The 21,034-nt window shown below is 34.5% G+C and overlaps 2 protein-coding genes and 1 long non-coding RNA gene across 12 annotated transcripts; all 3 read right to left on the bottom strand.

Moving 5' to 3' along the window:
* Nucleotides 1–552: 552 nt before the first annotated feature.
* Nucleotides 553–3,139, bottom strand: LOC144837599 (uncharacterized). The gene is made up of 3 exons (XR_013611531.1): nucleotides 3,023–3,139; nucleotides 2,377–2,515; nucleotides 553–945 (listed from the first exon to the last, which is right to left on the bottom strand). It is a non-coding gene; the product is annotated as an uncharacterized LOC144837599 (long non-coding RNA).
* Nucleotides 3,140–4,539: 1,400 nt separating this feature from the next.
* Nucleotides 4,540–17,700, bottom strand: LOC144837458 (uncharacterized). Of its 10 annotated transcripts, none has more exons than XM_078692581.1 (7): nucleotides 8,064–8,192; nucleotides 7,585–7,932; nucleotides 6,420–6,463; nucleotides 6,142–6,177; nucleotides 5,832–5,879; nucleotides 5,671–5,716; nucleotides 4,540–5,121 (listed from the first exon to the last, which is right to left on the bottom strand). In XM_078692581.1, the coding sequence occupies exons 3-7, from the start codon at nucleotides 6,433–6,435 to the stop codon at nucleotides 5,040–5,042; spliced, it is 228 nt and encodes a 75-aa protein (XP_078548707.1). In that variant the 5' UTR covers nucleotides 6,436–6,463; nucleotides 7,585–7,932; nucleotides 8,064–8,192; the 3' UTR covers nucleotides 4,540–5,039. The 10 variants fall into 10 exon arrangements, 6 of the variants coding, with proteins under 6 accessions (XP_078548707.1, XP_078548703.1, XP_078548708.1 ...); XM_078692577.1 differs by having other exon boundaries at nucleotides 5,684–5,716; XM_078692582.1 differs by having other exon boundaries at nucleotides 5,832–5,876.
* A 2,365-nt stretch (nucleotides 17,701–20,065) lies between these two features.
* Nucleotides 20,066–20,669, bottom strand: LOC144837634 (uncharacterized). The gene is made up of 2 exons (XM_078692832.1): nucleotides 20,552–20,669; nucleotides 20,066–20,372 (listed from the first exon to the last, which is right to left on the bottom strand). The coding sequence occupies exons 1-2, from the start codon at nucleotides 20,638–20,640 to the stop codon at nucleotides 20,105–20,107; spliced, it is 357 nt and encodes a 118-aa protein (XP_078548958.1). The 5' UTR covers nucleotides 20,641–20,669; the 3' UTR covers nucleotides 20,066–20,104.
* Nucleotides 20,670–21,034: the final 365 nt, after the last annotated feature.

Below are 21,034 nucleotides of genomic sequence, written 5' to 3'. Positions count from 1 at the left end.
AAATTATTAACGTTGAAACAACGTAATAATTAAGTTGAAATGAAAATTTGCATCAACGTAAATTTCAACATAGATTTAACGTTGAAATTATCAACGTTGATTCAATGTTGAAATATTAAAGTTAATTCAACATTATCCGCAAACATTGAAATAACGCTGAAAAACTGTTGAATTAAAGTTTAAATTAAAAAAAATATCAACGTTGATCCATTGTAGAGTAATCAACCAAATTCAAGGTAGAAAAAATAACGTTTAATCAACGTATACAGATCAACGTTGATTCAGTGTAAACACATTTTTACCGTGATTCAACATAGACATTATCAACATTAATTTAACATAGCAATGGTTTAGTTAATAGAAGAACAGCTTATAGTAACACAACCAAAATAAATCAAGCTGAAATCTGGCATATTTTCAATGGTAATTGATTTGTTGAATTACTATATCCAATTTGAATCAACGGTTTTAAAGTAGTTGGTAGTAAAGTATACTGTTACGTCGCAGAATCCATCAATAGAGACATTTTATAAATACTGTATATTTTACTAATCTTTAATTTCTATAAAAACATAAAATAACATTTAATCAGGTGTTATCAAATCATCAGGCAAAATCCAAGCAACAATCAAATAATGTACATCCTCACTGACAGTTCTCAGGTACCAAAGTTAAGTATAAAAAATATACTAATAACCAGTTTGTAATATGTTTGCCAACTAACATGATTGAATAACTATAAATATTGGCTGATTACAGTAAAACACAATAAATACAACACATTTCACAGGTGCCTTGTGCTAATGTTGCAGAAGTCCAAATGAAATGGCAATAACACAATACTGTAATTGCATTGTTCCGATTAGTCAATAAACAGTTGCCTCGATTCTTGTGTTGACATTGTCCTATGCTTTCCAAAAGTGTGGCAATATCATTTTTCCAAACCTGAAACAAATTCAATCAAGTTACTGTAGTTTTAAACAAAAATAATACAGTAAAAAATTTATTGAAAGGTTTACCGGAACTCAACTGCCCAGCGTTAGGAAATCCGACACGCTATTGCGCATGCCCAGAGCGAGGTAATCGGCGACTCCATACTAACGTACAGCGATGGATCATTTAATAGCTGCGCCACGGCGAACTAGCCTAGATGCCTACTAAATAATACTACTAGTAGGCCTAGTAGTAGTAGGCCTACCAGTAGTAGATGTGACCAGTGGGCCTATTTATTTCGTAATAAATATATAAACTTTATATAATTATGAATAATTATAATTACTTAACTAGTTTTATGATTTTCCAAGTACAAAATAAAAGATTTCATATAACGCACTATACTGTACATAACAAGATAACAATACAAGTTGATTTAATTGTTGACAGCAGCCGCCGCGCGGATGTGAAAAAACAGAACTGTTTTTCGGCCCGGAAGTCAGGGTCGCAACGCTACGCTATTCACTTTCGTACATTTCTTAAAATACGCAATACAAGCGTTATGACACTAGGGCAGGCCTGTGTTTTTCTCCCGTTCCGAACTTCATACTTCCTCTGTCTAATAAAAATACAGAATTACGATTCTTAGATAGATACTGATTCTTAAAAAATATCATAATTATTTTAACGCGTGGCGTAGTCATATTTTAATTATTAATTCATGTATGGCCCAGGCCAAGTTTAATCCATCGCTCCCTCGCCCGACGACTAACTAGGCTACAGTAAACGCCACAGTAAATCCCTAGTTAACACTCCGACTTTCGGTGCGGTGTGGTGGTGGTGCCTGCGGTCTGTGGCACTAGTGCAAGCTATAATTACTTCGCTCTGGGCATGCGCAATAGCGTGTCGGATTCCCTAACGGTGGGCAGTTGAGTTCCGGTGCCGGAATCCTAACCACGGCGAAGATTTATTGTCCCCAAAAAACATGAACAATGAAGATTAATACAATCATACTTTGAATACCTTGCCATTTTGCAATTTTAACAAAGATATTCACTTGCCGTAGAAAATAAACAAAAACAATAAAGATTTCACTTAACAAAAATACAAAATAAACAGTATATTTAACCAAAAACCAATTGTTTGTTTAAATTGTCCCCCTTTTCAGGTACAAATGCATTTTTTAAAATCTAATTTTTGGTCAAAGTGAACAACTCTATAGTGACGGCATATTCAACAAAACATTTAAAAAAAAATTGTTCAGTTCAATTATATATTTAACACATTGTTCAAAAATCATACTGTACATAAACAAAAATTCAATTCAGAACATCATTTCACACTTACACATAAAATATGCAATCAATTCAATTTATGTACATAATATTGCAACACTGTATTAATATTTATTCAATATTAAAGTTAAGAACTATAAATACCAACCTTTTGTATATAAAAATATTGATCATCCATTAGATTTTTCTCGTTTGATTCACATAGAAAAGATTATACATGTACATGTACTTCATTATTTTGTACTCTAGCTAGGCATAGGCCTAAGGGCCTTAGCTAGGCCTACAATCTGAAATAAAGAAAGCGAGTGAGTTTAACAAATAGCCGTCCTAGGCTAGCATGTGTTTGTATACTAGTTACTACTGTATTAATACTAATAATAGCATTAGCAGCTACTGTAGACAGCCTAGCAAAAAGCTAGCTAGGCCAACTAATTATATATTATAATCAAATGTTATATTTATGTATACTTTTGGATAAATAAAGAAAGAATTGAACTATGGCCTAATACATACCATTTTATAACCATAATAAGTACAGTAAAGTAGTTATCCTTGGCAAGGCAAATGTTTGCCCTTGACAGGCATGATACTAAATGCTTACACTACTGTAGGCCTAGTGAGTGAATTCAGTTCATCAGTTTGGCAGCCTGCCTAGCCTACTTAGGCTACTACCTATAGCCTAGCTATGCATGTGTGGCCTACTAGACTAGAGGCTAGCTATTGATAAGGGTAAAATAGTCAAGCTCTAAGCTTATAAATTAGTAGATTACAAATAAAAAAGATTGTTTTCCTACCTGAAAACATACTTATTTGACAATTTCAATGATGAGCCTTTTTTTTCTACACACCACTACTAGGCCTAGGCCTAGCCTTCGTCGAAGTAACTGAAATTACTGACACCAGTTTCAAAATTTGATCAAAACGAAACTAACCAATGACATTGACAAGCTCTTATCTTATGAAATTTGATCTTGCATGAAAGGATCATTCAATTTTCAACACAACTTCTAGCTAGAACATTTTTGTATTAATTATTATACAGAGACAATAATATTTGCCAATCTAAAATTCCTAAATAACCAATAATCAAGCTACATCATACATTAATAATGTCTTTTTCCTTTTCATATAGGCCTAGTGTCTGATGTGTTGATGGAGTAAATGTTCTTGGGCAGCTGGTTGCAGTTTTTCTCATTTTCTATGGCTATATTGTTCTTAGTTGATGTCATATTCTAAATATGTAATTTGTATTGTCATGACGTTGAAAATATTTAAATAACAATTGTCCATGTGGTTTTTAACATCTTTAGATTCATCAGAGGTTCATCTGATGTCCAAATCCAGTAAAAGTATTGGATTATTTTATTGATGATTTGTTCTACTGTACAATCATGTAAGAATTAGAAATCTGGCTACTCGCTCAAAGCTGCTACAGTAATGTACTGTGTTAGGAATACTATTAATTATTGAATCTAACATACACTGGATAGTTCCTAATTTCAGTCTGTTACAGTATTAATTTTAAGAATTTTATTAAGGAACATACTACACTAATTGTGCTTCATATTTTCATATTCATACCGGTAATTTCTTTTTAAACATTTGACGTTTTTAACATGTATGAAATCTATCTCCAGCAGGATCAATTACAGGACAATTGTTCTTGTCTTATATGTGATGATTTTTATGTATAAATAAATGATCATAATGTAAAAAAAAAATAAATTAGAAACATTGACATTCTAGCTGAAATACTTTGAAATATTTAATCACTGAATAACTTAATAAATTACACTTTAATATTGTGAACATTTCCAAATTGATCAGCTTGTATTATACCATGTACCGTCAATTCTAATAGTAACCCACACTCTAATAGTAACCCCCCTTCTAGTAGTAACCCAACTTATAAGTCAATCTATAATAATAACCCACTACTACTACTAGTAACCCATGGGGGAGGTTATTATTAGAGTCACAAAAACTATTGAAAAAATGACATTAAGACTGGTCGTTTATTATGCAGCAATATTTTGAAAATAAGGAGATAATGCATGTTGATCTCGGGAGGACTGAGTGTTTTTGAGTTTATAAAATAAAGTTCAAACAAATTTATTTATTCGTACTGTTTTATTATTTTTCTATGATTTGCTGACCGGAAAAGTTGGGGTGGGTTACTATTTTCAGGTGCCTTACTATTTTCAGGTGCCTAATTTAAGATTAGTAATAATAACCCACTACTCCAATAGTAATCCCCCTTCCCCCCCCCCCACTTCTAATAGTAACCCACCCTAAAAAACAATCAAAAAATAATAACCCAGGGTTACAATTAGAAGATTTACATGCTATAGACTATTGTAGCCCAAATATCAAATTACACTTTTAATATTGCAAACATTTCCAAATTGATCAACTTGTAGTATATAACCATATATCAATTAGTTTAAACTAATTAATCCATGCTATAATCTATAGACTATTGTAGCCCAAATATCAAATTACACTATTATTTATAATAACAGCAACCGGGAATCCACAAAATGTTAGGATTCAGCCAAGTAGCCTTTTTTGCAATTAAAATCTCATTACACGGAATCTCTTCGATGTTATAGAACACACTTCTCGTAGGCGTGTTGAATATGCGTGTAATAGCGTGTTGTATAAACGCGCCCTTAGGTGCAACAGCCTGACAAATTGATATGGTAACACTATTAAAAACAAGTATATCAATCAGAACTTTAACATACGTTATGTTATATCTATTTTCAAACCTTTTAAAATCAAAAACTCATCAGCATCATTTTTTCATTCTTAACTTTCATCCTTATAATTATCCAATTTTGAATTGAGAATCCAGGATTTGATGTCAACAATTTCGCTACCTCTTTCTTGCCTGCAAAATGAGAAAAACAAAAATGCAATTATTCTATCATCTCTTACAGATGTATTTGACCTAAATTTGTCCTATTTTGATGTCACATAACAGCTATCCACTTGGAATCGAGAAATTGAATATTTGCGACCAACAACCGGCCCATATTTTATAACTACTGTACTTGTTCAAAAATAACACTATATTGATCTCTTTCCCTTTAATGTTCAACAATATTCCAATTAAAATGCTTAAATACAGAAGTATAGGCCTACAGGTACATATGACAACCTCAGACATCCATCCTATATTAGACTGGGTTCCAGCCCGTAAATTTTGGCACATATGCCGTTTTATACGTATAATATAATACTCAGATTTACGCACTGGGGAAATATGTGAAGAAATCGATTTGCATGCCCGCAAACATCCGATAAGAATGACGTAGGTTATCATACCATATGTGCCAAATTATTTATCTTTACTATTTACGGGCTGGAACCCAGTCTAATCATATATATGCACTGCTCTTTAACCAATTGAATGCTCTTTGGCATGTGAAGAACGAACCTTTTTAAATTACCTGTGAGATCGTCATGGTTGTATAGGTCATCTCCTATAGTAGTAAACAAAAACAATTTATAACATTAATATTTTATACATTTTCGTTCTTGATACATTGTACATTTGTGTTTTCAAATGTTTTGCTGCTAATATTGTAGTAGACTTACCTGATGTTGTGGCAATTTCTAGTTGTCCATAACTATCAGCATCATCTGCTGATAAACAACAATAAAATGTTAAGAATGTAATGTTTACGAAAATCTAATTTGTGTCTGATAAGTGCCATTTCCGGCATCTACAGTTGCACAACTCTTAAACATTTCTTATGACACAGGGACAGATTGGAATGGAAAATGGGACATGGATTAATTAATTTTAACACTAAAAAAGAACTTCATAGAAAGAGTCAATCTTAATTTCACCTCACCTCAGCACCAGCTGGTATAGATTTTTATTAGTAATGTTTTATAAGCTTACCTGTGATGTTTTCTTCTTCTTTAAAAGTTTCATCTGCTGATCAATAATAAATGAAAAGTTAACAATTTAATATATTCCTAATATCTATCTGTACATTAAGTACTTTGATTGCACTGATTGCATTGAAGAACTTAAGATCTACCATAAAATTTTTTTCCATGTTTAGAACCAACAAATATATGGTCTTGATTTTATGGCACTCTGGAATTGTTTCTTCTATTAGCAAAAAAAGTATTCTCATTTTACATACTTTGTTTATAAACTATATTAAAGCTTACCTGTAAAAGTATTCATTTCTACTTCTAGGCTTCTGGGTTATCTCCTATAGAAAAACACAATAAAATAATTAATTAAAAAAAATTAAGTTTTCTTATTCTTCTTACCTGTACAAGTGTTGCCACTTTTTAATTTGACAAAATTTGCTGATTTTTCAATTACCTACTGGCAGAACAGGTAAGTAAAAGATATGTACTGTGTGGGTAATAAGCTGTACGGACTATATAAAGGGCAGGAAATATTTTGAGATAATCTAGGTTTTGGCGAGATTCTGGTTTTTAAGGTGTTTATGCTTTGTGAGAGTGAAGTTTGCATTGTACCAGCAACAATGCCTATTTTTTTTTTAAAAAGATGTGCCGTGTTTAAAACGTTTTCACCCGCAACTACAGCAATTGCATTATAATTCTTCAAGGTTGATATGTCCTTGGCTATTGGCTGTTCTTGTGGCCTCGAAGTCTCTGCTGCCTGCTTTTTATTTTGGGCATATACCGCATCACATGCTTGTGCATATCTAGCACTTTCCTGATCTCCTGTGATTTGTGATCATTATCTGTTATTAAAAACAATCCACTTAATATGTTCCCTTATAGAAGTGTTTTAACACAACTTGTTATTAAGTTGCAAAATACTGAAATTAAAGACTGCCTGAACCCAAAACAAGTAAGTGCCAGACAAAAAGCCTAAGGAAAAGCCTAGAATATTATATTTATCCTTGTTTGACCAATGTTTGACCAATATTTATCCAATTGTTCTGGAGGTTGTCTTTAATTTGAGGTGATTTATACAGCCGATGAAATCAAATTTGAAAGTAGTCTGTAATTGGATTTTTATGGGAGTGACTTGTAGGTACTTTTGGCTAGTCTTCAACATAAGTTGCTCTTAGAGTGGATACGATAGTCTACAATTGAAGATGCTTTTAAAATTGGGGTAGGGGGAAGTATTAATAGAAGGTAGTGGGTTAAATAGAGGGAGACCTGCATTGAAAATTTGAAATGGACTGTAGTCTTCAAAAAGAAGTTGCTCTTAGATTGGATACGTCACTAGTCTACAATTGATGGTGATTTTTGAATTTTAATGCAGTATTAAATAGAAGATGGATGGTTAATTAGAGAGAGAACTGCATTGACAATTTGAAAATGACTTATAATTAATTAAAAAATCACCAACCTTGGAATCCAGATGTTCTGCAATATCCGTTGTAAAATCTTCAATTAGATTAAACTGAACTTTAAATTTCTCCAAAACTTTTACTGTTGATCTGCGATTGATATGTGGAAAACACCCTCAATGACAGAAAACTCTGTTGAGTTGATACCTTCTAGCGTGGATGAGTTGGAATAAACAATGCTGAATTCAAAGAAGTAACCACTTCCCGACAGATTAATGGCAAGATCAGTGAAGTTGGCCCAGCCATGGATTATATCTACAGTGTTGTTGCTGACGAGCTCTGCATCAGATACTCCTGGGCATTTTCCATGGATGTGAAGAATGTCCCAGATTTTGCACAATTTCAGCCTGAAAAAATAAAAAAATCATTGAATAATTCCTTTTTTTCGTAGAATATTTGTATCAAACCTATGGTGTATTACCAAAGCTTGATAGCCTACAGTATATTGGAGTTTAGAAAGAATTGTGTTAAAACCTACACTGGTATCTAATATAGAGATACAAGGCTGAACCTCAAATGGATGGTTCTCCATAGCATCAGCCGTAAACGTATACTCATTGTGCTTTGGAATTGATAGATGATTTCTACTCCTTGGTCACTAGATGCCTCTTCTTCAGCTTGCTTCTCAGAATACCTGTGAACCAATTAGTTATGTTGGTTTGTAATGATATAGGCATTATGGTTATGTTTGTTGCACGCCACACATGAGAATACAATTTAAGACTTTGGACAAGACGATACAAGCCATGCACTACAGTAACTCTACAGAAAACTCTACTTCAACTCATTACTTCTTAAAATGTGACTTACGTTTCATTGCTTGTATTTGTTGCTCTCACACCCCTTGTTGGGTCTTCAGCTGGGGGAGAGGGATCGGTCATTGCTAATAACCTCAACTTCAAGACTCTCGTACAAAGTACCGGTTTGTGCTGCATTAACAATTTCTGCTTGAAGGGTTGAATTGCCTGTAAGGAAAAAAAATTAATTATTGTTTAGATATTAAAAGAATAGGTAATTAAATAAAATTCAACTCATTTCTAAACATATGAAACTGAAAAAAGAAGAAATCTGGATAGATTATGTGATACTTTAATATGGTTAAAGAAAGCTATTTACTTATTATATATACCAAACTGGCAAGATTGTTAACAAGATCTTCTTCATAGAAGTCATCAACATCAACAGGAGCCACACCAAAGTCAACCATTATAACCGGTGTAGTGATGATGTCAATTGGGTCACTACCACGTATAAGTATCCAAAGAGTCTGCCAATCGCGATCAAAATAGTTCTCGCCATAAATGCTGGAGTCAGGAGTTGGTATGAACTGATCGTTTGGATCTTCTGGAACCCATATTTCTCTTTCTATTAATGGCAATGATGTCGAAAGAGTTGACAATTTTAAGTATCTTGGACTTACATTTGATTCACTTATGTCATGGAAACAGCATGTTGAACAAGTAGCTTCTAGAGTATCACAACGTATCGGTATTATTCGTAGATTAAGATATTATATTCCAAATTTTGCTTTAAGACTACTTGCTAATGCAATAGTATTACCTTGTTTTGATTACTGTAGTAATGTTTGGTCAAATTGTAACTTAGAACTTGTTAATCGTCTTCAAGTACTTCAAAATAGAGTAGCTAGAATCATTCTTTATGCTGATATGTACACCCCTATAACAGAATTGATGTCCTCACTAAAATGGAAGAGTGTCCATGACAGATGGGAAAATGATTTATTAATTATGCTATTTAAATGCCTACAGGGTTTAGCACCATCTTATTTAACAAATCTATTCAAATTTATGGACACTTTTCACACAAAAAATACAAGAAGTCAATCAACAAAAACTCTAAATGTTCCAGCATGGAACAATATTTATGGAAAGAGAATGTTTAATTATAGAGCATCAACCTTATGGAATAATCTTCCTGTACATATCCGTAAAAATTATGAGACACTTAGTCAAGTTGAATTTAAACATCTTGTATAACTTCTATTGTACATAGTTTTAATATAGCTTTTACTTTTATTTTTCTTGTATTTTTTTTCCAAATTTGGACCTCTTGGGAGACCAGTACTTGTGTATTGAAAGAGCTATTCCAGAATAAAGAAAGATTTGTATTGTATTGTATTGTATTGTATATGAACATATCTCCATCCAGCTGCCCGTTATTTGACATGACATAGTGACCTTGATGGTACACATCTAAGCGTTGAGGATTGGCATACCAGATGCCGACAACTATTTTCTGATCTGGAGCTGTGTTCAGGAAATGAAGTCATAGCGTTTGAGGATTCGTTGAACTCTCATATACATCTCATAAGTCTCTCCAATTGCAACGATAGACATAAATGTGCTGATGCGCTCTTGACATGTGTACCCATGACACCAGCCGTGATCTTGTGGTCCATTGATCAAATCAACATAACCGTTAGACCCAATGACGATTGGTGAAGACGTCGTAATTCTGTGTCAGGATCAAGACTTTCAATAATCAACATAGCGTAATCATAGTCATAGCATTCAAAAGCCTGCCAAGATTCATGCCATATGCAGACTTCTGTACCAATGATACCTTAATGAAAAGAGCAGATTATATAAAAGATCACAGCTACAACACAGTGATTCTCCTACTCCTCAAAAAAGGGATGCCACAATAAAATTGCGTGCCCAGTCTCGGTGAATGGACTGGTCTTGTTTCAAGAGTGCAACTTTAATAGGAGGAAGATTTAGGGAAGAATCACAGTTTACAAAAGCTAAAATTCAACATTAAAGCAGACAACCAACCTTTATGTGGACATTTTTCATCATAAGGAATTTTAAGTCCACGTTTCGGATCTCTATCCCACTCGTATGGAGAATCAGGAATAACATAACCAGGCCGTGATCCTCCTAGAATTCCACCATCTTCATCTCTGATCATTGCTTTCTTAAATGCATCACAATCCATCTCCACGCAATCAGAAAGATTAACTTTACTGTTAAGATTAAATGAAAAGTGTAATGTATTGAACTTGAATAATATTACTTGCTACCAATTATTTAAACTTCCTTCACCTGTTACCATATATATTATGTTAACCCACTTCTATATAACCCTGGCTACTTAATGGTCACTAATGGCTAAAGTAGACCCTCTGCTTAGACCACTAAACATTCCACCTTGACAGATTAATTACCCATTACCGATATTGTTATTATAATATATAGTAAATGTAGAATAAAGAATAAACACTTCAGTGCTAGCTTTCAACTATAACAGAACTTGTCTCTCTCTCACTTATTTGTATTGTAAATCGGTACATTACACTACAGTGGCGACGAGAATGGCCCTTATTGGCAAAATTGAAGAATTTATTGAAGGAAGGGAAGATTGGTCACAGTTTGTTGAGCGTTTAGACTTTAGACTAGAGTCTGAGGAAGAAGAAGAACAACAGGAAACTGATTGGCGGTACGTTGTCAATAACCAGAGGCTCTACGCAATAACCAACACGATATTCTACCAACTACAGCAATCTAACTGGATTTCACACTGTATTCGGAGACAGAACTATGATCCCTGCGAAGATCTTACATTTTATGACCAAAAAAGTAAATTGATAGGAAGACCGAGCCCAAGTATACTTCAGAGAACTATAAATGCTAGTCAACTAGACCGAGAAGACTATATAAGGAAGTGCTTCCAGCATCTTTTATAGAAGACAATAACTACTATGTCCAGTAGCCATTAAGTTGATTAAGTTATGTCTTGATGTTTAATTTTAATTTTAAATGTAAATAGGTTGGGTAATCATCAGGAATAGTCCTGAACAGGGAGATGAGCGCCCCTGCCCACCGATGAGTTTCGGGATCCCTTTGACCCGGAGGGAGAGTACCCGTCAGGGTTACAGGTCCCAGGTTTTTAGTTGTTTTTAAAATTAATTAGTGTTCCATGACCTTCTCATCAAAATTAACGTCTCTCATAAAATTAAGAAAAGTTGTGCTATGTCAACATAATGTCAATGACGGCGAAATGTCCCCAATATTGGGGATAGCTATGAAAACAAATAAGTAAGTAAGTAACTTGTATTTCAAGGCAAAAGAAATTACTACAGAGGAGAAGAAACAAGCAACACTGTTAACAGTTATTGGCCCATCATCTTATAAGCTTTTACGAAATTTGGTTACACCAGAAAAACCCAAGGATAAAACATTCGATGAGCTGGTAACAGCTATGAATGGGCATCATAGTCCAGTGCCTAGTGAAATTGTACAGCGATACAAATTCAACTCACGCTTTCGACGTGATAATGAAACAGTGCCTGAATTTATGGCATCGCTTCGATCGATGGCAGAATTCTGTAACTTTGGAGCCTCGCTCAATACAATGTTACGAGATCGTCTAGTTTTTGGCGTCCGTAATCACGGAATTTGGTCTTTTGGCAGAAAAAGCACTGACACTGGAAAAAGCTGTTGAAATTGCAACTAGCATCGAAACTGCAACAAGAAATGTAAGAGATCTGGCGCAGCTGCAGTTGAAAATGTAAACAAAATTGCTTACAAAAAGAAGTCGCTGTGGAAAGAATAACCATTTGCCAGACAAATGTTATTTTAAGCAAACAACTTGCCATTATTGTAACAAGGTAGGACACATTCAATCTGTTTGTCTTAGCAAAAAGAAGGGGAAGCCCCGAACAGTTAAAAATGTTGTGGCAGATGAGCCAAGCGATGAACCAAGCAACATAGCTACAGAATGTATGAAGAATTATTTGGAATAAAGACCACGTCTAGTCCTCCACCTATGAAAGTTAAGATACTGTTAGATGGTTTGGATACTGAAATGGAAATTGACACAGGAGCCTCGCGGTATCAATAATGTCGCAGACGAAATTTAGGCAATTATGGCCTGAAAGAAAACTTGAACCATCGTCAGTTAAGCTACGTACGTACACTGGACAAATAATGGATGTTTTGGGTAAAATTAATGCTGAAGTTACATACCAGAGTACTACTACAATATTACCGTTAACGATTGTGCGAACAGATGGACCTACCCTAATTGGTCGAGACTGGCTTCAGTTTATAAAGTTGGACTGGCAACAAATCAAGGTAATAAACCAATTAGATTTAAGTTCACTGCTTGGTAAATACCAAGAAATATTTAAAGATGAACTAGGTACCCTTAAGGGTACTGAAGCAAAAAGGTATGTTGATAAAGAGACAATGCCAAAATTTTGCAAAGCCAGAAATGTTCCGTATGCTTTGCGACAGAAAGTAGATGACGAACTTGATCGCTTACAACGAGAAGGCATTATTGAACCTATACAGTTTTCAGACTGGGCTGCACCAATAGTTCCGGTACTTAAGGCAGATAAATCTACCATTAGGATCTGTGGTGACTACAAAATTACTGTAAATAAAGCAGCCAAAGTTGATCAGTATCCTTTGCCCCGAAGAAAAAGTTACTAAATTGGACATGTCACAAGCGTACCAACAATTACTCTTGGATAAAGATTCTCGAAAATATGTTGTAATCAACACTCAAAAGGGACTTTACAATATACACGGTTGCCGTTTGGAGTCTCTTCAGCACCAGCGATTTTCCAGCGTGTCATGGAAGGACTATTACAAGGAATTAAAGGTGTTACAGTATACCTGGACGATATATTAATTACAGGAAAAAATGACTTTGAGCATTTCGAAACTCTTGAAACCGTTCTAAAGCGACTGGCAGATGCTGGACTTCGTCTAAAAAAGAGTAAGTGTGTTTTTATGGTTAAATCTGTTGGTTATTTGGGACACCTGATCGACAAAGAGGGATTGCATCCCACAAACGCCAAAGTGAGAGCAATTAAAGATGCTCCAGCGTCTCAAAACTTGACAGAACTGAGAGCTTATTTGGGATTATATTATCTTATTATGAAGTTTTTACCAAACTTATCCAACACACTTAATTGCTCTGTTATATGCCTTACTTCGTAAGGATAAAGCTTGGAACTGGACAAATTTAGAACAATCTACTTTTGATAAATCAAAGGAATTGCTACTTTCCTGCAGAGTACTTGCACATTATGATCCAAAAAAGGAAATAATATTATCGTGTGATGCATCTCAATATGGAATTGGGGCTGTGTTAGCACATCGACAAAGTGACGGTACAGAAAGACCAATCGCATTTGCATCTAGAACACTTGCAGAAGCGGAAAAAAAGTATTCGCAAATTGAGAAAGAAGGTTTGGCATGCGTTTTCGGAGTAACGCGATTTCAGTCTTACATTTATGGTAGACATTTCACATTGGTAACAGACCATAAGCCACTGCTGGGTCTTATTAATGAGGACAGACTTGTGCCTAGCCAAGCATCAGCTAGAATCCAACGTTGGGCACTGAAATTAGGTACATACAAATATACATTAAGATTCAAACTGAAAAAGTCCCATGCCAATGCGGATGCCTTAAGCAGATTACCATTGCCAGGAAAACCAGAATCAATTCCACAACCTGCCGAAACTGTTCTATTGATGGAGCCAATGAACCAATCTCCAGTTTCCACAACAGATATTAAAGGTTGGACGGTTAAAGATCCAACACTTTCTCGAGTTCTTTACTACATTGAAAAGGGTTGGCCCAATACTAATCCAAAAATTGAAAACTTGCAACCATATTGGATGGATCTGACAAAGAGAACTCTCTACACAAGATGGATGTATTTTGTGGGGAAATAGAATTTTTGTTCCACAGCCTGGTAGAAAACAGTTGCTACAAGCACTACATGACGGTCATACTGGAATTGTCAGAATGAAAAGTTTTGTTAGGGATTCGTTATGGTGGCCTAATATGGACAAAGACATATCAAAGCAGTGCGATACATGCCAATCCAATCAAACTTTACCACCTAAAGCACCATTGCACCCATGGAATTGGCCAAATAGACCATGGTCATGATTACATATCGACTATGCTGGACCATTTATTGGAAAAATGTTTTTAATACGATGCATACTCAAAATGGCTTGAGGTAATTCCGGTAAATTCCTCAACGACAAATACCACAGTGGATAAGCTCAGGCTTATATTTGCATCGCATGGATTGCCAGATAAAATAGTATCCGACAATGGAACATGTTTCACCAGTGATGAATTTCATACGTTCGTAAAGCGAAATGGAATAAGACATTCTTTAACAGCCCCATATCACCCATCATCGAATGGTCTTGCGGAACGTGCTGTACGCACATTTAAAGAAACAATGAAACGTATGAAAGATGGATATATCGAAACAAAAGTCGCAAGATTCTTATGTTGTAATTTGTATGTTCTTGTTATCAGTTTCTTGTTTTTAGGACCCAAGTGGAAATAAGTTTTTAACTTTTCTTGGCATTCCTTGTAATCAAGGCCTGTTTTATCCGTGCAATTGTTTTTCTATTTTCTATGTATTATATTTTATTGTTTTTTAACCTTGATTACCAAATAAAGTTAAAAAAAAAAACAATTCAAGATTCCTATTTAAATATAGAAATACACCTCATAGCACAACTGGCAAAACACCAGCAGAATTACTGAATGGCCGAAAATTGATCTTTTACACCCTTATCAAGCAGATCGTGTTATCACTCAACTTGAAAAACAGAAATTAGCCCATGATCGTCATGCAAAGAACGCACTTTTGTAGAAGGAGAGTAGGTGTATATAAAGAACTTTAGAGGACAAAATCTGAAATGGTTACCCGGAACAATAATATTAAAATCCGGTCGCATCTCATTCAAGATAAAACTAGAAGATGGACGAGTTTGTCGTCGTCATGCCGACCATATCAGGAAGCGTTCTGATAGGCCTGTTCAAACTCAGGATAAACAGCTTACAAACAAAGATGATCCTCCACAATTACCTCCAATGCTCATTAATCCAAATCTGAACAGTGGAAACATCACAATCGACTGTCGAAGCACAGTCTATTACTGCTCAGCGAAGAGTATACCTTACTCGCGATAGAAAACCGCCGGAAAGATACGGACATTTTTAATAACTGAAATATAGAAACTTTTATGGACATTATTACTGGACAATTTAAAATGTTGATCTTATATTTTACTTTATACAGTGCATTATACCATATACATTTAAAGTGTTATTAAACCATAACTTAGTACAGTGCTGCTTTGATTCAATTATAAATAAATAGCTTAGAATTGTTTATAATAGAAGGGAGGGAATGTAATGTATTGAACTTGATTAATATTACTTGCTACCAATTATTTATACTTCCTTCACCTGTTACCATATATATTATGTTAACCCACTTCTATATAACCCTGGCTACTTAATGGTCACTAATGGCTAAAGTAGACCCCTCTGCTGAGACCACTAAACATTCCACCTTGACAGATTAATTACCCATTACCGATATTGTTATTATATATAGTAGATGTAGAATAAAGAATAAACACTTCAGTGCTAGCTTTCAACTATAACAGAACTTGTCTCTCTCTCACTTATTTGTATTGTAAATCGGTACATTACAAAAAGTATTGTAGGTAAGTGTACTAGGTTGATGAAAATAATGCAACTAGCAAGTAAGGATACACAATGATTTACATTTACGTAACTTGGATAAATGCAAGTGGTCCGTAGATATATAGGATAAATACTATTAGTACTTACCCTAAATTAGGTATATGTATGTAAACCCTGTTCTTGTCTCTGACTGTTACCTTCTTTGTACAGTACCTACAGCGGACATTGGGTGGATACCATCATCATTTGATGGATTGGTCATAGTAGCGTAATGATCTTTCTTACACGCACTATCAAAATGAGCGAATGTGACATCTATTGATAAGAAAGAGCAAAATACCTTTATTTGTAAATGAATAAGTATGTTGAAATATATTCATTTGGTAAGTTTCACCAAAAATGTATTCCGACATTAAAGACATATTTTATGATAAAACAGTACTAAGGGACAACCTCAACATTACAGTGGCGATAACTTGGATACAATGGCAATTTTATGTAATATCCAAATAAGCATTCAGCTTCACGTGTAAACAGTATGAGTATGCGTTTCCTGCAATAGAACTCAACTGGTTTGTCCAAGTAAGGACTAGGTTTGTCCAAGTATGGACCAGATTATGTCATGCTTTTACATACCTTGCAATCTTGTGCTTCCAGCAATAGCTGGGTAATTATGTATACCATGAAATGGAAAAAATGGAGCACCATTATCACCAGACATGAAATTTGCCCTCACGTATCCAGCATTTCCATTGTCTGGACCACAAGGTGCACACTGTTTTGCATTTTGACCTGCATTCTCCGGTTGATTCTGAAATATTTACATGAAAATGTTAATGGGAAAATGTAATATTTTAATCAGAATTTATAAATTATGTGACTGATTACACAATGGAATGGCATTATCAGTACACGTTAAGAAAAAGAAGGTAGAAGAGTAAGAAAGTCCTTTGACAAATTTCCTTATGAAAGTCAGGTATGCATATATAATATCTATACATTGATTTTATTTGACAGAATGCAAAATATAGTTCCCCAAACTGACAAAATAATAACATTTGAAAAACAGAAATAAAATCTTTTAAAATGAATAATAAAAATGTTCATATTTATTGAAAATGTTTATATCTTTTTTTTGTGTCTTTTTTGGGTTTCCCACTTTTATTTCATCGTCATTAACATTGTTCCATTCATTATGATTTTTACATTTATACATTATCTAATCTAATTCATCATAATTGCTTAATTACAGTATTCGGTTTGTAACATGCTACAAATGTTTATATTCTTACTGAACCTACCTGTAACTCATCGCAATCAAAGAACAGGCTTGTACCAATTATAAACGATGACTACATTCTCACACATACTTATCAACAGCTTCATGACTAAGAGAAGATGGCCCAATGACAAATGGCATCACCCCGATGTTGTTGTCTAAAATCTAAAATGTAAGTTATTATATAAAAAAAAGAGAAGTATTTTGGTATTGCTTACCTGCTCCAACTGTGTGGTGAATTACATTATCCTGAATTGCATCCCGATAGCAGGACTGAAGCCATTATGAAATGTATATTCACGTACAAACGATGGACTTTCTACAGTAACTTCTCCAATATCCAAGAAAGCAACTGAATAATGTGGCTCATAAAAATCTGAAACAAATAAATAAGTGTCACTATCGAATGAATAAATGCCAGACAAAAACCTCAGGGGAAAAAAAGTTACAATTACAGAACTAACACTTTCCAATGTAAGAATGTTCCTTTATAGAAGTATTTTAACACAACCTGTATTATTATAATGTATTATTCTGGTCCTCAAGCTTTACTGGAAACTGAGGAAATTCGGATTAGGCCCTCCACGGACCCTCGACAGCCAGCAGTGCAGCGCCTACCAGATCAGCACACCGGGAGACAATCCCCTACTTTTTTCAAACAGTGTACCACGTTCTTTAATGTGCACTGTTAAGTACACAGGACCAACGGCTTTACATCTCATCCAAAGAATAAGGCAATGAGAGTAAAGCATCCTGCCTAAGGAACCATGGTGGTCTATTTATAATTATTTTCTCTCAATCTAATAACAATCATTGCCATGATTCAATAAATTGTTTATTAATTAAAAATATAAAAATCATCACCATTAATGACCAGAAATAATGAGTGATAGAGCTGATAATGTTAGTTTTCCCAACGATTATATAATCTTAAGTTTCCAAAGAAGGAAAGAAGGCAAATAAAGAGAATGCTAGAAGTTTGGACTGGCAAACAGTTTAGTGTACACATAAACAGTAGTTACTGGCACTGTATACTTCAACACAAAGAATAAATATTCTAAATATTTATTTCTTAGGCTTAATACTTACAATAGTTGATTAGATCCACTGCTAGCACTCTTCTTCCTTAGATTCATTCGCATAGTCTGACATTTTAACTTAAGGTACCTTCTCAGGCAGTGCCATTTTCTCTATTTTAGAAAATTGTGCTCTACAAAGAAACACAAATATTTAATATAACTCACAATATTAAAAAAAAACTTACATACAGTACATAAACGTATACACGGTAGGTGCAAATTATTTGACATATTGTTGCATGATGAAATCAATATGAAAAGAACGGTTGCGTTTTTCTCCACATTTCAATCAACATGCTGTGATCGTTCTGTACCGCAAACATATCACTATCACGAACGCTGAACATCTTGCGACATAGGGCACTTAACAAGACTTCCCCAATCAGAGCGATTATTGTCCAAAGTGTGCATAGACTTGTTTATTTTTGTTTTTTCATTTTCTATAATTTTGATGTGATTTTGGGTCGTCCCCTTAGTCTCTTAACTTTTCTCATTGTGTTTCCTCGCATAGAGCTCTTTGAGCTGGGATATCGGAGTCTAGATGAAGAAGGTGTCCACACTATGTCAACATATACTGTATATTTAACAATTACAAACTTCATTTTGTATATGAAGACAGATTATGGCACTCCTCATCTTAGAGACTCAAAATACCTGCTTTTAAAACGGATAGATTTTAAGTAGCTACCAGAAAAGCTTTAGTGAGAAGTTTAAGGCGCTGTGGGTGCTCAAATGAAAACTGTCAATGGATGTCAAAGGTTGAAAAAGCAATGCGTTGCTCAATTTCTAAACAATGACCCTGTTGTACACACATTTGACTGGATATTTGTTTAATTAATGTACAGTATGTATGCATGTATGAACATGCTCGCCTGCATCTTAAATTGAGAGGATCTGTGTGTGTAGCATCCAATAAGAATTTAGTGAAGTTCGAGAAGCTGGGAAGAGCAACCCTGTGTTGATCTGGGCCTCCGTGGATAAATTGAACTTATTATACCTATTCATGGTAACAGTAACGTTTGTTGCTCTTAGAGTGGATACGATAGTCTACAATTGAAGATGCTTTTAAAATTGGGGGAAGTAGGGGGAAGTATTAATAGAAGGTAGTGGGTTAAATAGAGGGAGACCTGCATTGAAAATTTGAAATGGACTGTAGTCTTCAAAAAGAAGTTGCTCTTAGATTGGATACACTAGTCTACAATTGATGGTGATTTTAGAATTATAATGCAGTATTAAATAGAAGATGGATGGTTAATTAGAGAGAAAAACTGCATTGACAATTTGAAAATGACTTATAATTAATTAAAAAATCACCAACCTTGGAATCCAGATGTTCTGCAATATCCATTGTAAAATCTTCAATTAGATTAAACTGAACATCAAATTTCTCAACAACTTTTAGTGTTGATCTGCGATTGATATGTGGAAAACACCCTCAATGACAGAAAACTCTGTTGAGTTGATACCTTCTAGCGTGGATGAGTTGGAATAAACAATGCTGAATTTAAAGAAGTAACCACTTCCTGACAGATTAATGGCAAGATCAGTGAAGTTGGCCCAGCCATGGATTATATCTACAGTGTTGTTGCTGACGAGCTCTGCATCAGATACTCCTGGGCATTTTCCATGGATGTGAAGAATGTCCCAGATTTTGCACAATTTCACCCTGTAAAAATCATTGAATAATTCCTTTTTTTTCGTAGAATATTTGTATCAAACCTATGGTGTATTACCACAGCTTGATAGCTTATATTGGAGTTTAGAAAGAATTGTGTTAAATCTACACTGGTATCCAATATAGAGATGCAAGGTTGAATCTCAAATAGCATCAGCCGTTGTAAACGTATACTCATTGTGCTTGAGAATTGATAGATGATTTCTACTCCTGGGTCACTAGATGCCTCTTCTTCAGCTTGCTTCTCAGAATACCTGTGAACCAATTAGTTATGTTGTTTTGTAATGATATAGGCATTATGGTTATGTTCGTTACAAGCCACACATGAGAATACAATTTAAGACTTTGGACAAGACGATACAAGCCAGTTCTTTACTACAGTAACTCTACAGAAAACTCTACTTCAACTCATTACTTCTTAAATGTGACTTACGTTTTATTGCCTGTACTTGGACCTCCTGTTGTATTTGTTGCTCTCACACCCCTTGTTGGGTCTTCGGCTGGGGGAGAAGTATCGGCCATTGCTAATAACCTCAACTTCAAGACTCTCGTACAAAGTACCGGTTTGTGCTGCATTAACAATTTCTGCTTGAAGGTTAACTAACTCATCATGTTCTAGGGTTGAATTGCCTGTAAGGAAGAAATATTAATTATTGTTTAGATATTAAAAGAATAGGCAATGAAATAAAATTCAACTCATTTCTAAACATATAAAACTGAAAAAAGAAGAAATCTTGATAGATTATGTGATACTTTAATATGGTTAAAGAAAGCTATTTACTTACTGTATTATATATACCAAACTGGCAAGATTGTTAACAAGATCTTCTTCATAGAAGTCATCAACATCAACAGAAGCCACACCAACGTCAACCATTATAACCGGTGTAGTGATGATGTCAATTGGGTCACTACC

Source organism: Antedon bifida, chromosome 3, assembly GCF_963402885.1.
Source record: "Antedon bifida chromosome 3, ecAntBifi1.1, whole genome shotgun sequence".
Lineage (NCBI taxonomy): Eukaryota > Metazoa > Echinodermata > Crinoidea > Comatulida > Antedonidae > Antedon > Antedon bifida.
Note: the sequence above shows the minus strand (reverse complement) of the source record. Positions and strands in the feature narration are given on the sequence as shown.

Bases quoted from the DNA above. Each gene is read 5' to 3' on its own strand.
- LOC144837458 (XM_078692577.1), bottom strand. The intron at 5,717-5,831 runs GTAAGTCTACTA...TTACTACTATAG, and splicing joins AGAAATTGCCACAACATCAG to GAGATGACCTATACAACCAT. The intron at 5,122-5,683 runs GTAATTTAAAAA...CTCATTTTGCAG, and splicing joins CAACCATGACGATCTCACAG to GCAAGAAAGAGGTAGCGAAA.
- LOC144837634 (XM_078692832.1), bottom strand. From the start codon at position 20,640: ATGGCCGATACTTCTCCCCCAGCCGAAGACCCAACAAGGGGTGTGAGA. The intron at 20,373-20,551 runs GTAAGTCACATT...ATTGGTTCACAG, and splicing joins CCAAGTACAGGCAATAAAAC to GTATTCTGAGAAGCAAGCTG.